The sequence below is a fragment of the Pinus tabuliformis genome, chromosome 3_2, assembly GCF_031772625.1.
Source record: "Pinus tabuliformis cultivar Carrire ecotype Pingquan chromosome 3_2, CPIR1, whole genome shotgun sequence".
NCBI lineage: Eukaryota > Viridiplantae > Streptophyta > Pinopsida > Pinales > Pinaceae > Pinus > Pinus tabuliformis.
Genome location: NC_142302.1, coordinates 608,327,277 through 608,343,494, shown reverse-complemented (window position 1 = coordinate 608,343,494; position 16,218 = coordinate 608,327,277). Strand labels below are relative to the sequence as shown.

Genomic DNA, 16,218 nt, shown 5'->3' with positions numbered 1-16,218 from the left:
ATTATTATGCGGAGTAAGATTATATTAGAATTTATAAAAAAAAAATTGTAAGTTTGAAAATTCTATTGATCAAATAGAAAATAATTACATCATTTGCAATCGTGACTCCTTTTCTAGCACAATTTTCCCTATACTAGTGATATTGAAGAAGAGATGAATGGTAAAAACAATAACAAGTAAACATAAAGGGGCAAAAGACAAAACTAGAGAGGAAAATCACCTAAATTAGGGTTGATCCTTAAGACACCCTTTCTTTCCTCTCTTTTTTTTTTTTTTTTTTTCGAAACCTTAACCCAACCTTCTGAAGGCAATTTAATCAAAGTGATACGCAAATTATCATTATGCACTAAATGAGATTCCTTGTCATAATTAAAATAAACTAGCTCATGAGCTTGCTTCAATGTATTGGAGAAGCATTATTATTCAATATCTATGTGCTTACAATTTAAGGAGTTCACCCTAGGAATCACAGGAGATGTTTGAGGCCTTGAACCTTGAACCTTCTTCTGATAATAGATTTCACCATCAACTTATTCACCATTCTTCTCTGACATAGAGGCTTTGCCCTCCATAGGAAAAGGGTTACAGGCTTCCACCTTTTCGATTTGGAATTGTGAATGTTCCGCTTTTATTGGGAATTAAACACTTGGCAAGAGTTTTGTAAGTGGGCTATTTGATGACAGAAGTGGCAACAAAAATCAATATTCTCATAGTCCAGATCACAAGTCTGGTGAAAATTGCTGATTTTTAAATTGATTTAGTCGGGAAGCCCTTTAATGATATCAATTTCAACACAAATTATGCCATAGGTGTATACACCAAGCTGCCTATGAGATACATCAATAGTAAGATAATGACCCAAAGAGTTTTCAATGTCTTGAAAGATTGTGTAGTGCCATAGGTGAGTTGGCAGATTAGGAATCTTGACCCATATTGACATCTTGGTAATGACAACTATGCAAGGGTCAAAATATGGGAAGCAAGGTGTTAAAATCAATCTAGCATTGCCCCAAAACTAGGGCCCTTTAGATAAAGCTTTATGATAATCTTCAGATTCCTCAAATAACATAATGAAGAAGCCTCTTAAGCAGAAAATAACCTTGCAATTCTTAGTCCATATGTAATGGATCCATTGGTAGAGATCGATCATGCAGGGCCAAAAGTAATTAAAATAACATATTATAGTCGCCTCTAAATACACTTGGTGAAGATACTCCAGATCTGAGTGAGAGATTTCTAGAGAGGGGACTTCCTCCAATTTTTCCACCAAAAACAACCTCAGATTTATCTAAGCCTGATCTGCCTTGGGGGGAAGAGGGGGAGGTGAGCATGGACGCCATATTTATAAGAAAAAGACTGAGAGAAAGAAGGCTTACCTCTAGTACCCCCCTCGTAGATGAAGAACCATAAAAACATTGACATCTTTAGTAATGTTGTAAACTCAGAGAGAAGTAACATCATCCAACTACTTACCTTTAAAAAGCAGGCATTGTATGCCTGAGGGGATACTCAATGAAAGCTCTAAATAAAGATTGAGGTTGCAAACCAGATCTGAGGAGAAAACCCTAATGAGTAGTAACTACCCAGAGGGGAGCTTGACAAATATCTGATAGCAAGTTGAAGAATGACTATTTGGCACATGGACCATAGACCCATTGAACTCAAATGTAATGATAGTTTGGGCTACCATGAGGGGTTTGGAAAACTTTTAATCATAAACAGACCCTCAGAACCATAATAGAGCTCAATACTTTCAAAATGTTAAATTTATTTATACAACCAAAAACACATTTAAAATAATAAAAAATTATACTCTAACTACAAATTTATAATTATTATAAACCCACAAACTCTTTTGATTCTTTTTTTCAATATATATTTGTCTAAATTTAAAAAAAAAAACTTCATATAATTTTACAATACATTCCAAATATAGTATAAGCTCAAATATGGCCACTTTGGATTGCTTATTTTGTTATTTTGTGTATTTCACTATTGTATACTCTCTCTTAATTGAATGACAAGTTTATTATCCTTCAATTTTAAGGAAGTAAGAAAGAGAAGGAAGTTAATTGTGAAGAATGGAAGATAAGAAAGATAGTTTAATAAAGAATAAAGAGAAAAGTTCAGAGAAGCTATTGTATTGTTGTGAAAGACATTTAATATTGAAATTGGAAATAAAAGTTAAGAATATTAATATTAAAATTATATAAAAATATATATTAATGAATTATAAAAAAATAGGCCACACCGATTGTTAGGTGATGGACAAAATCAATGATTCATAAGATTGAAATCCATGAATAAGATTATCGTTCATGGTTAGTGCATAGTGCAATGAAACTAATTACATTTAGGGAGGTTTTAAAAATGATAAGTAAAAGACTACTTATTGAATGATTAAGGGATTAGGGAGGTGGAGTCAAGGAAATTTGCCAATTGACATTGAAATTTGACGATTGACATTTCCTTTGTTTTAAAAGTCAGAGTAAGGTGAGCCTTGTGAAGGGAAAAAAATATTCAATAAATATAATATTCCAAACTAAGAGACAAATGTCTACACTTTGTGCTCAAGCTTAATGCCATGTGGAGAAAGGTTACATGCTATATTATAAGAAAAAGGTTTTAAAACTTCCTATATTATTAGAAACCAAAAAGTTTAGACAAGGATTTGAGATTTTTGTTGGATACAACAAAGAATCAACACATAAAAATCATTTGTTTGTAGCTCAATTTGGATTTGAGATTTTTGTTGGACATAACAAAAAATCAACACACAAATATAATCATTTGTTTGTAGCTTAAATTGAGTATGATGTCATTACATTATTAATAAAAAGTGAAAAGTGGATTTTTTTTAACAAGTGAAGGTTTGTGTGGTGCACATGCATAGCGTCATTTTTGAGGAGGGTGGGTGGTATTAGGGTGAAGGTGTATTTGAGTATGACATCATTAAATTATTAATAAAAAATGAAAAGTGGATTATTTTTAAAAGTGAAGGTTTGTGTGGTGCACATGCATAGTTTCATCTTTGAGGAGGATGGGTGGTATTAGGGTGAAGGTGTATGTGTTTGTGTATGGTGCACACACATTCACACCCTTTCATCTCCAAAAGTGCATGTCCTATAGAGTGAAGTGTGTGTGTAACTTCACCCTCTTGCCACTCACTTTCATAGGGACTGAAGATGTGTGTGTACACTTGCGTGCATGTTTATCTTCATTTATTTGATAGTTCACTCTTTCAATTGTGTGTGCACACAAATGTGTGTTCATTTTCAACTTTATAATAGTTCACCCTTCCCCATGCACATGGGTCATTGCACACAAATAATTTATCTTAACCTATTTAATACTTTTCCCTTTTGAGTGTGTGTGCACACAAATATGTGTTCATTTTCACCTCTCTGGGAGTCCACCCTTCCACACGTGTGTGTGTGTGTGTGTGTGAGCTCAAAGGATGCTTCTCCTCTTTTTTTGATGCCATCCCTAATAAACACCCCAAGAGATTTGAACCAAGCTCCCGCTAATACAAAACCAACCAAAATTTAAATGGTATCAGTGACAACTAGTTCAATTAACCCTTGAATTTTATATAATAATAATAATTTAATTTAAAACCTGCAACCTAACTAAACACCACATTGATATATAAGCCCTTTATTTTATAAAACACAATATCTTTTTTTATATAGTGATTTCAATATTTGATTTAAAAAGACGTATATCCCACCTCTCCAAATTTATATCGTCATTTTTCCTAAGAAAATATGCACATATACATAATTTCACATCTTCTAAAAGTACTTATTATACTTTAAAATATGTATATGTTAAAATTTAACAAAACATAAGCATTTCATATAATAATCTGATCATGATGTTATTTATCATGAAGATAATGTCAAATATTATAAGAATAAAGTCTCGTGAGCTCTATACTGAAAGACCCCAAGATGAAAGAGCTTGTCACCTTGTGAGACTTAGAGGGTTAAAGCTCCCAAAATCATTTTATTAGACACCCCCACAATATGCAACTATAATAAAAACAACCCTTATTTCTAATAAATATAATTTATTTTTACCGAATACCCCTTTTTATGTCCTCTATTACTTATAAATCCCTCCTACCTGACATCTTGCCCCACCAATACTTACAATATATTGACTCTATTTTTCACAATTTAAAAACTCCCTTTATGGATGAACATGGTAAAATACTATTCAACAAGGTGAAGGCCCCTTTGGTTGTCTAACATATATTCGTAGTAGATCTAAATTTCAAAATATTTGCCACACTATCAATATTTTTGACCTTTTAACTTAGTAAAACTATGGTGATTTAGGAATGCCCCTCTTAATGCTTTTGGAGCATAGAAATAAAATTCTAAAGAATTCCAAGCAATCTCTTACCTTCTCAAGGTCCAATAGACCATATTTGATATCAATGGCTATTAATCATTGTCATCATCATCATATAAATGCTAACTCACATACAATTATTTAATTTTGAATATATTAATTATAAAATATAAAACAATTTAAATAGACATATTTAGATTTAAACAATTTAAATCTTAAATGAGAGAAATTAAAGCATTAACATAAATGGTTGAAGAGAGAGAGGGAGGAGTACCCTTACCAGAAACTTGTTGTAGCACCTCAATTTGTCCTTTGATACATCCTATCTTGTCCTTAGCTCATTGCCTTTACATCTTATGATTAATGAGAATATCCATAGTCATGGTAACTTTTGACACTAGATTGTTGTAGCAAAGTTGAAGTTGGAGGATGGCTTCTTGCAATTCCTTAATTTCTTACTCCATTTTAGAGAGATGACTCATATTCATTCTTATCCCACTGTCTCTAAAGGCCTACTCCTTTGATATATAGACAAAAGAATTCACTACTAACTTCTCCACAATCCTAGTTGAAATGATTCGAGTTCCACTCTGCACTAAGAGTAATCAATAAGACACTCCCTATCCCCAATTTTGACATGCGACTGCAAGATTTCCTTGCAACATTGATAATCAATCCTTGTGTGAAAACACTTCCATAAGAGGGGACAACACGAGGGCCAAGAGAAGCCAATTCGCCTAATAGGGCCCAAATTTAAATCATTTTCAACTTAATAAGAAGAAACCTTGTAATGTCCCTGATCGCTTAGGAGAAGTAACACGAGTTCTGCTACCCTGATGAGTTTCCGTAGGCTAAGGTGAAGACTTTTTTTAACAAGGGAATGTGATTCATCTAAGAAAACTTTAAAATCACTAAGGGATGAAAATGAGGACATATCCTGGGCTAGTGAAAAGTCACTTTAATTTTATAAACCGGAAGTTTCATAAAGTGACTTAATAAAACATTAAAAGGGTAAAATGACAACAAAAATGGTCATTCAATTATAAAAAGGAGAAAAATGAGGAGTCTTTCCTCATTATTTCACTTACATTTTTTAAGAAAATGAGCTCTTGAAGAATTTTAGGAGAGAAGCTTATGGTTTGAGAAGCCATAACCGCCATAGCTAGCTTCGATGTTGAAACTAGACACTCTAGTTGGTTCCAAGAGTGAAATCACTCAGATTTCACCATTGCGTCATCATGGAGTAAAAGAGTTGCAAAAGATATTGTGGAGAGGAGGTTTTATCAGTTGATTTTGTGTTTATCATATATCTTTTCACAAGAGGAAGACTCAAGCTCAAACTGGAATTGAAGTGACCGCTGAAGGAGGTCAAATATCTCTCCCTTATGTTGGATGATTTCACTCAAGGAGAGGTCGAGTTCCATAGAGGAATACAGCCAAGACTCTTGGCTTCCTGTGGCACAAGTTTCCTAACTCAAGGACGGTTGAATCACTTTGAATCTTTGTTGGCCAAAATCTGTGATAAAGGGGCCGAGTTTCCAACCAATAGAAGGATGACTTCCCTCGTCTCTCTATGGAAACTTTATTGTCTTTAGTGTGGCTGAGTTCTGGCCATCCAAGGGCACGTATTCCTCATTGTTCATTGCTATTCCACACTGCCTAGAAAAAGAGTTGTGTGTAACATTTTTTATTGGGTCACACTCAAAATATAAGGACTAATATTACAATGGATTAAGGAGGGTCGAGTTGCATCCTTGTTGTCAACATGCCTGCCCATATATTGTTGGTTTTCTTGTGCTAATATGACTTATATGCTAGAGGTTATTTGTTGTAAGATAAACCTAGGTTCCATTGTTCCATTTATGTATGTAATGTGTACTTTACATTTAAATCAGAAATACATTTTTAATGCTTGAGTATATTGTTATTTGGACCTTTAATCAACATTGTACTAATTTATGGGCTTAATATACATATATTCAAGTCATCTACATGCTTCATTGGAGCGTACATTGGTTGAAATGTTTGTATATTTGAGCATAAATGTCTAAACAATCACCTACAACACTTTATTTGCAGACTGTTTGTAAAAATGTCTTAGTGAACAAGACCTTATAAACTCAGAATTTTATTAGTTTTTCCAAATTCTTCGGGGAGGGTATCCTACAACCCGCCCCACATATTCAAACTTCTACACAAATTAGAAACTTACCTTACTAAATGCATCCATATCCATAATCAAAATGTGGGGCTACACACAAATCTTCCCATTTTCCTTGCCATCTTCTGTAGGGGCTTATTCCATTTCTAGCGTGTGGGAAATCCATCCTGTGTTATCATCCTCTGCCTTCCCAAAGTGTGTGCGTGCGCTGAAGCATACCCTATTAATATTATGTCCTAAACTCTAGAAATATAATAATTCAATTTATCCACTAAAACATACTAACATCCCTACACCTACCGCCTATCTTCATTATCACTTAACAACTAAATTATAATACATTTTGTTATCCTAAAACAAAATTAGTTTAAAATATCTTTTATCTCTATTAATACTTTATAATTATTTTATGTTTAACAACCAAATTATAATATTTTTTATCAGCTAAAAACAGAATTTAGATCAAAACATCACCATACAGATTTATTGATATTTTGCAACTTTGTATAAAAGTTATTCAAAACGCCTTTCGCCAACTTTAACAAAATAAAAATTCCAAAGTTATTTATTAAGGTTGGTTTTGGGACCATTTAAAAACTTGAAAGCCCTTGGAATATGGCAACTATGCGCTTAAAACTTCTCGTGGGATAAGAACTGTGATGGATATTAAAATCTACGATTTTGGAATATTGCGAGAAAGGATATATTTTGGGTAATGTTTTTTCTTTACCCTATGGTTACCATCATATGGAATTAGTTGTAGCCTTAAAAAGGTTTTTATGATCTAGCCAGTCCTTTATTTTTTAAAAATCTGTTTCATCCAATATATATATATCACACTGTCAACGCGGGGTTGAAATTGGTAGATTACCCATCTAAAATTTCTCCTCGGTTTGCGAAAAAACTGGTAGACTGCGAACACCAGCTTGGAGTGGAGTTTCTGCTCCAGGACACAGCAGAAAATAGCGACTCCCAACCGTTTGGAAAGTGAATGACATTTCCCAGCACTTCTTCAATACAAGTGTAAATATAAGAGGTATTGCTTTTTGTTTTGGTGAGTTAATGAACAGTCGTTGACCTGTTACTCAAACAGACTTTAATAATGCTTGCAAATCTACACGGTGTTTATTTTACGAAGTTAATGAATGGTCATCTGCCTTTTGCGCAAACAGGGCAGCTGACATTTCTCCGCCAAAGGGGAGAATTTTCCACCGGCTAGATTGCGGGGATTAGCCGGGTCTGAAATTGGTCATTGCATTCGTGGGGAGTTGGAAAAAGATATTTGCTGTGAATGAATACGGTTTTTTGAAAGGGATCTACAGGGGTAGCACCCTTAAGAATAAGGGCAGGCGCGCATTCACAGAAGGAGACAGCGAGTTTCTAAGAAATTAGGAGGCCTTTGACTCCATGTGTAATTTCTCAACATTCACCCGATTTGTCGTCGTCTGCTTGTTGTTTCAATCGTGGGCATTCATTGGAGTAGGATCTCAGGCAGGACATCCATCTTTACGGCAGAAAATGGTTCCCCTGACCTTGTAGAGGGACAGCGTATTGGTGTCATTTGGGTGGGGCAATGGCTCATGTAGCAATGGGGACTTACAGCGGGGCTGGAGAATATGGAAGAGATGCTGCTGGCACTGCTTACAGTAGAGAGGCTCAAGGCAGTCCCTATTACAGAGATGTGAATACTCAAATGGACTATGTGGACAGTAGCAGCAGGCCAGGAGATTATTTTCCGGCAATATCCGGTGGAATAAGTCCGATGGCAGACAGATTTGGGGCGCTGCAGTTAACAGAACAGGCTGGGTTTGAAAGGCCCTCGTCGCCAACGGAACACCTACGCCAGGTTATGAAGGCAGTGGAGGATGCTGAGTCTGCAATTGTGCAGCAGGTGGGTCGTCTTCTTTTTTTCTTACTGAACGCCCTTTATTTAGACGGAAGGATAATTAAACTGCCTACCCTACAATTTACACAACTACAGCCTAAACACATACCCTTTTTTTCTTTAACACAGCCTGTTATTAGTTGGGGCACACCTGTAGGGATTTTAACCTGGGTCATCACTGTGTAATATCCTACATTCACCACAAGGCTACAGCCACATGGTGGGTCTTATTTTTACTGGAATTGTTAATTTGCATTAATTTTCTTAGTATAGAAGACCCAGCTCTGAACAATGGTTTGTATTTCAATACTGGCTGGCAAAATGAACAAACGGAACCTTTTGTCCATTCTCCTAAGGATGGGAACTTTCATAATGGATGATATACTACGAGGAATGAAAATTCTGAAGTGGCCAGCGTGGATATCCCAAGCCATGGTGAGAACGTGGGTGCCTGATAAGCTATTAAGCATAGAGTTACGTTTTAGCCCCGAACTCAATCAAAATCAAAATCTCATATCCATATTTTTCCTTTATCTTATTTTGGGTAAATATTGTGGCAGAAACAACTTCGTTTGTGTCAATACTAGAATCTTATTTGACTGTAATTGCACCCTTCTTCAGTCAGTCTATTGAAATAAATTCTGACCGTCGCCTTGAATCGTGCAAGATTTTAACCTGGGTCATCACTGTGTAATATCCTACATTCACCACAAGGCTACAGCCACATGGTGGGTCTTATTTTTACTGGACTTGTTAAATTGCATTAATTTTCTTTGGGTTACATGTTTTATGGGAATTTAGTGTAGAAGACCCAGCTCTGAACAATGGTTTGTATTTCAATACTGGCTGGCAAAATAAACGAACGGAACCTTTTGTCCATTCTCCTAAGGATGGGAACTTTCATAATGGATGATGTACTACGAGGAATGAAAATTCTGAAGTGGCCAGCGTGGATATCCCAAGCCATAGTGAGAATGTGGGTGCCTGATAAGCTATTAAGCATAGAGTTACGTTTTAGCCCTGAACTCAATCAAAATCAAAATCTCATCTCCATATTTTTTCTTTATCTTATTTTGGGTAAATATTGTGGCAGAAACAACTTTCTTTGTGTCAATGCTAGAATCTTATTTTACTGTAATTGCACTCTTCTTCAGTTAGTCTATTGAAATAAATTCTGACCATGGCCTTGAATTGTGCAAGCTTTTGAGCTGTGCGCTTCACTTTGGGAACCTCCCAACCTACGGTGAGGACAAGGGTGCTTAAATGCATACAGTTGTGTATGAGCTGCGCTCTTTGCCAGATCCAAACAAAAATCCTTAGCAAAAGCTGTTAAAAATTGGAGAAGATCCAGTCACTTCTTGGTTAAATGATGGTCACATATCTTGTAGTTTTTTTGCATTATTTGACTGTTAAAAAGAATTTCAGGATGTGTAGGGCATCTAAGAGCAATTTTAGGAGGGGTTGGAGTACTAACACAATTACACAAATCTGGATGTCAATAGAAAAAACCCAAACGTTGGTGCCTAATAAGCACAGAATTATGTTTGAGCCCCAAGCTTCACCAACTCAAAATAGAAAAAAATCTGAAAGGAACTACCCTCAACAGTAGCAACTTTGCTCTTTTTGGTAAGGTGCCGCCATTGGCTTTGTGGAACCTTGTACTAACTTTGTACGTGATATTCTGCTTCCAGTTCTGGAACTGAAATACTTACTGGAATAATGTAAGGCATGACTGGAATATTTGGACAGTGCACTTTACCTTTGATAGCTGATTGACTTCTTTGCTATATATAATGTCTGTCATAATCTATAATGGACATTTTGCTGTACATGCCAGCTTTGATCCTCAGCCATAAACATTTATCATCCATAACAATGGTCACTCCCATTGTCTTAGTAAAAAGATAAATTCACGAGCATGCCCCTATACATGTTCCCATTCAAAATCTCATTTTCTCTAGATTTCACTAATTAATTGATAACTCTGATAATTGATGAATCCTGCAAAAACAGGGTTGTAAGGAGGGAACTGATTTTTCTTACAAATATTTTTGGATTATATAGAATTAGAATGTTTTTCAAGTCACTTGTGAGTGTTGTCAATTATGATATCATCACGTAGGATGTTTTCTTACTGCAAGTGGGGTGGAGACTGGAGTTTGGGATGATAAGTTGGTTTGGTCAATTGTTGCTGAATGGCAGGCTTGTACAAAATAAATAATGATACTTGATTTGATTGACCCAAGAATAACTTGTTTAATTCCCTGAATGCTTGCATTTTCCTCAGAGTTGAGATATATTTTAACTCAGTGTTGGCTTAGTGGGTCCTGACCCTGGTTCAGAGTTAAGTTTGCCAAACAAATCGCTACACTACTGGCCCTTTCGGCATCAACCCACGGAGCGCTGATTGAAGCTTCACCTGAAACAGTATGGGGGGATGCTAGAACCAAGTTTCTGCACCCAAAGATGAGCGTGATGTTGTTTTATGCCCTAAACTTGCCTTCGCGCAGATCGATAAGCCTTTAAGGCTTATCGATATAACTTCCTTTAACTAACCTCTAGACCTTCATGAAGGTCTACGACTGTCTTTCGCGGACCCTAAACAGGTGAATCAACCACTTACGTGCCTCTGTGATTACTCCTAATTTCGTATTTACCCAGATCGGCTTAAGTGTTCGATAACTTTAACATGCAACAAGATATTCTTCGCGTAAACAGTTATTATTACTTGCGTTCATATGACAATATAAATCATGTAAAATCGCGCATCAATACAGTAATAATTCATAAACCCATCATTCATCATAACATAATAACACATTCATTCATAACAGAAGGAAATAGATAAACACAAGATTTTTTGGAATAATCTCTTTATTAATACTTCAGTTCTGCTTACAGACATTAATACTTGCGTTCATATGACAATATAAATCATGTAAAATCGCGCATCAATACAGTGATAATTCATAAACCCATCATTCATTATAACATAATAGCACATTCATTCATAACAGAAGGAAATAGATAAACACAAGAATTTTTGGAATAATCTCTTTATTAATACTTCAGTTCTGCTTACAGACTGAAGACTTCCTTGTGCACTCAACTGCAGGGGTCCGCGCGCTTTGCTGCAAACTCTACTCTAGGCCTCTGTGCACACAGTTGCAGAGCATCTCTTTTACTCTAAGACTTCTTCGCTCTTTCTTTTACTGATCCATTACATTCATCTTCATAATTTTCCATTATCTCTTACACTCTTTAAGGCTCTCCTACTTATACAATCCATGGGTAGGTCTATACAAGCTGACACAACTTACATAAAAGAAGGGTAAAACCCTTTATGACACTTTACTATCTACGCGCTCCACGACCACATCTTGCAGAGACTTTACATTCTTTACAACAAAACTTCGGCTTTTTGCCCCAAAATTGACCTTAGGGGATCCTATCCCAACACTCAGCAATACTAGATTTAGTGCTGTCATTTCGTTTTTGTGTCTTCCCTTCATGATGAATCCCACCATATCTAAATTGTAACGTTTAATATTCCAAAGTAGTAATAAATTGTTTGGAAGGTTTGATTGAGTTTTGCAACACTGAATTTCCGTCAATATAACAATGATTTCTGTTAAGAAAGGAGATCAAAAGGTCCAATCAAAAAGTCACTGGTTTTTTGTTTCATCTTCATTTAACACTAGTGGGATCTGGTAGTAAGTGTCCATTTGTTGATAATAATAACTGCTCCATATCTCAATGACATCTGTAGTTGTTTGTCACTGTCAATCTCTAAACGCTCTCTTATTTGAAGCTTCTATAGTAGATTCACAGGGAGAAAACTTCATTGTTTTCTTATGGGGCATGTGTGGTTCTCATTCTGTTAATTGAAGTTAGAGATGGAAGGGTTTTGCTAAATTTAGAAGTGCGCTAAATTTGGTAGTGGAACCCATGAGTGAAGCTAAGGCACAATTATACTTTCTCTTAGTTTTGACTTGGGAAAATTGTTTAATTTTCATATAGTAAAAAATAATAAATCGAACTCAGCCATGCATGGAGATTTAATCTCATTTCGACTTGAGTTCAACAAGTCAGTTCGACTTGAGTTCAAGGAGCCAGTTTGACTTGAGTGCAAGGAGGCAATTCAACTTGAGTGCAAGGAGCCAATTCAACTTGAGTTCAAGGAGCTAGTTCGACTTGAGTTCAAGGAGCCAGTTTGCTTGAATTGAGGAGCTAGTTCGATTCTATAAAGAGGAATGTGATTATGCACTAGAGAAATGTGTGTGTTTGATCCCAATAAAGGAGTTTCCAGTTCAATGCGTGAAGGAAGAGAAACAGGCTGAATAGCCTCAAGAGATTTCTAGAGCCATAGTGCATCACTTATAGGGGCAAGTTGGTTTGCATAGAGAGGAAGTCTTAGCCTGTACAGTCCGTACAACTGCGCACGAGAGAGGTTGAGTTGATCAAGAGTGCACAGATCAGTGTGTTGAGGATCAATAAATTGTGAGGGAATTTTTCCAAGTACCTTGTAATCAATTTTCGAGATTTTACTGAGAAGATTAATAATAAAAACACACAAGTTCGCTGGTTTTCCTGGGTAAATTATGGGGTATTATTTATTGTGTGCTTGTGTCTTCATGATTTTATTTTTTTGTTGCTATTATTTGTTAGAACACTCATTATATTTAGTCAAATAGTTTGGAGCTCAACTTTCAGTTTCCTCATCTCAATTTTTTTTATTAAATTAGCAGCTGGGTATTAGAAAGTTGACGTGTTATCATAGCGGGTCTCTAGTTGAAGACTAGAAAGTGAGTTATTTTCCTTAGGTGCAGATGAAAGATGCAGGAAAGGGGATGCAGTTCACTTCAGGATTGTGCAAGGGTTTTTGAGTAGTTCGAATTTACAAAATGGTGTATTTGGGCTGAGATTTGAGGACCACTTTGATGGGGCCTCGAATTTTTGTTCTTGGATGGAGAGGATTGGTATAATATTGGAGGAGCAGTGAATTTGGGAGTGTGTGGATAGTCTACCAACTGCGCCAGTAGATCCTCAACAACTGGCCCAACATAACAAGAAGGACGTAAAGGCCAGAAGAACAATCCTTGAAGGAGTCAAGGATCATATCATACCTCATCTTTCCGGAATGAAGACAACTCAGGCCATGTGGACAACTATCTTAATGCTGTACTAGGGTACGAGTGTGGCCAGGAAGCTGGTACTTAGAGATAAACTCGGGAATATCAAGATGACTAAGCTTTTGTCCATGATTTCTTACCTGGTCAAATTCACCCAAGTTAAGGATGAGTTGGGCGGGGCTAGGGAGATAGTCTCGGACAAAGACCTTGTTAGTTTTGCACTTTTGGGCTTTCCCAAGTCATGGAAAACTTCATTGATGCAGTGAGTGGCATAGAAAAGTTGCGAGATTGGGAGCGGTTATGGAGTGATTGCATGCAAGCGGAGATCCAAAAGCAAGCTAAATCTAGGTCTCATGTGAAGGCTAAGGAAGAGGAAAACTTTGCCCTAGCTGGAAAAGGTGGTAAGAAAAATCTAGGAGGGGTCAAGTTTGGTTGAGGAGGCAAGAAGAAGAAAGATCTTAGTAAAGTAAAGTGCTTCTCTTGTCATCAATTTGGGCACTACCCCACCAAGTGTCTAAACAGGAAGAAGGGATCCAAGAAGGATCACATGGCAACATCAACATAGGTGGAGGAGTTCACTTCTTAGTTTGAGAAGGAGTTTTTTCTCATAGCTTGCATGGCAAGCTGAGTGGTTAGCAGTGTGTGGTATATTGACAGTGGAGCATCCTGTCATATGATCGAGAACAAGAGTTATTTTAGCCAATTGACAAAGAAGGATATGCAGTTCCATATAGAGATGGGAGATGATGGTAGGTACCTAGCATAGGGCGTGGGTATTGTCAAGTTTGAGAGGGAGTTTGGGAATCTTCTCTACCTTAGAGATGTCATCTATGTCCTAGGGTTGAAGAAAAACCTTGTTTCAATCTCAACATTGGAAAGCAAAGGTTATGAGGTTATTTTGAGTAGAGAAAAAGATTTCCTCAAGCTCTTAAATTTTGGAGCCATGAAGAAGATTGGAGTTAGGGTGAAGAACCTCTATAGGTTACAGTTTGAGACAAAAGTGGCCTTGAGCAGATGAGAGATCAATGCGCTTAGAGGTGACCTTGGGGAGCTTTGGCATAGCCGTATAGGTCACTTACACCATGGAGCGCCAAAGATTTTGAGGGAGATTACCACAGGGTTGCCACAATACAATGTAAATTAGCATGACGTCTGCAAGGGCTGCACACTTGGCAAGGATGCCAAGACATATCTTTCTAGCAGATACAATAGGGCCAAGAGCATCTTGGAGTTGGTACATTCAGATGTATGCAGACCATTTGCCTCTCCATCCTTGATGGGATACAAAATATTAAATCACCTTAATTTATGACCACTTGAGAAAGGCATGGATTTTCTTATGAAGAAGAAAGATCAGGTCTTCTCAAAGTTCGTGGAGTTCAAAGCCTTGGCGGACAACTAGACTAGTAGGAGTATCAAGGCATTGGGGTTAGATAATGGTGGGGAGTATATCTCTAACACTTTCAGGGACTTGTGTGCCAAGGGGGCATTAGGAGAGAGCTCACTGCACCTCATAACCATCAGTAGAATGGGGTGCCTGAGCGCAAGAACCAGAGCATTGTTGGAGCGGCCAGGGCTATGTTGCATGACCAGGGGCTACCTATGTTTCTTTGGGCAAAGGCATGCAACACTGCAATCTTTTTGCAGAACAGAAGTTTACATAGGGTGCTAGGCAGAGTTACACCAGAGGAGGCTTTCATAAGCAAGACGCCTGGCATGTGTTACTTTTGGATATTTGGCAGTCTTGTTTACTGTCATGTGCCTTTAGATAACCGGAAGAAGCTAGAGCCCACCACTGGGAAAGGCATTTTCATGGGCTACAATGTGACATCTAAGGCATACAAGGTGTATATTCCAACACTTAGGAAGACAATGATTAGATGTGATATGAAGCTCGAGGAAGAAAGGGCTCTCAGGAAGTCCTTGGAGCATGAGTAGGGTGCAACACAGGAGGAGGAGCAACATGCTTCATCATAGCCAATTTCCAGGAGGAGGCTTAGCTAATTTCTCAGGTTTCATCACAGCCAATTGTTGGGCAAGTCGACCAACACGCAGTTGAGGAGAAAGCGCAGGAACAAGAGAGAGTAGAGTTAGAGGGGCCCACTCAGCCAGTGGCTCCCAATGCAAGGAGAGGACGAGCTAAGTGGGAAGATCAGTTGATTAAGGAGGCTCAAGGGAGAGTTGGAGCCCCCATCTCCACATTCAGACAGAGTAAACAACCTCAAAGATATATGGGGTACATGACACTAATGATTGAGGTGATAGACTCAAAGGTGATATCATGTCACCTTCTTGTTATAAAGAGGCATCTTCTTCGCAGGTATGGCGAGATGCCATGGTGGAGGAATATTCCTCTATCATGCAGAATGACCTTTGAAGCATAAAAACTATCGCTGAAGCAAGAAAACTGATAGCTTGGAAACTAGAATGTAAAAATACACACAGGTATATATATATATAATGTATAAGTGATGAATGTTACAATGAGGACCCACATTTATATACCTAACCAGGTGTCCTTTCGTGAATGGGCATGTCTTTTAGACATGCCTTTTCACTTAACTTAATGACTATTTAACCTAATTAATATTTGATTATTTAGTATTTATATTTATTTATTTTGTTATGAATTATATTCATAACATAGCCTGAAGCGAACAAAGTTCCTTCTTTAAGATTAA

At 37.0% G+C, this 16,218-nt stretch overlaps 1 protein-coding gene across 4 annotated transcripts in view; it reads left to right on the top strand.

Moving 5' to 3' along the window:
* Window positions 1–7,213: 7,213 nt before the first annotated feature.
* Window positions 7,214–16,218, top strand: part of LOC149182083 (uncharacterized) — a 355,894-nt gene continuing 346,889 nt past the window's right edge. Inside the window, exons 1-3 of one of the 4 annotated variants that reach the window (XM_089416738.1) lie at window positions 7,214–7,232; window positions 7,432–7,556; window positions 7,693–8,411. In XM_089416738.1, coding sequence (XP_089272864.1) covers window positions 8,094–8,411 — 318 coding nt within the window. In that variant the 5' untranslated portion in view covers window positions 7,214–7,232; window positions 7,432–7,556; window positions 7,693–8,093. Of the gene's footprint in view, window positions 7,233–7,330; window positions 7,557–7,587; window positions 8,412–16,218 lie in introns of those variants that run through there. The other 3 variants (XM_089416740.1, XM_089416741.1, XM_089416739.1) reach the window with 3 other exon arrangements.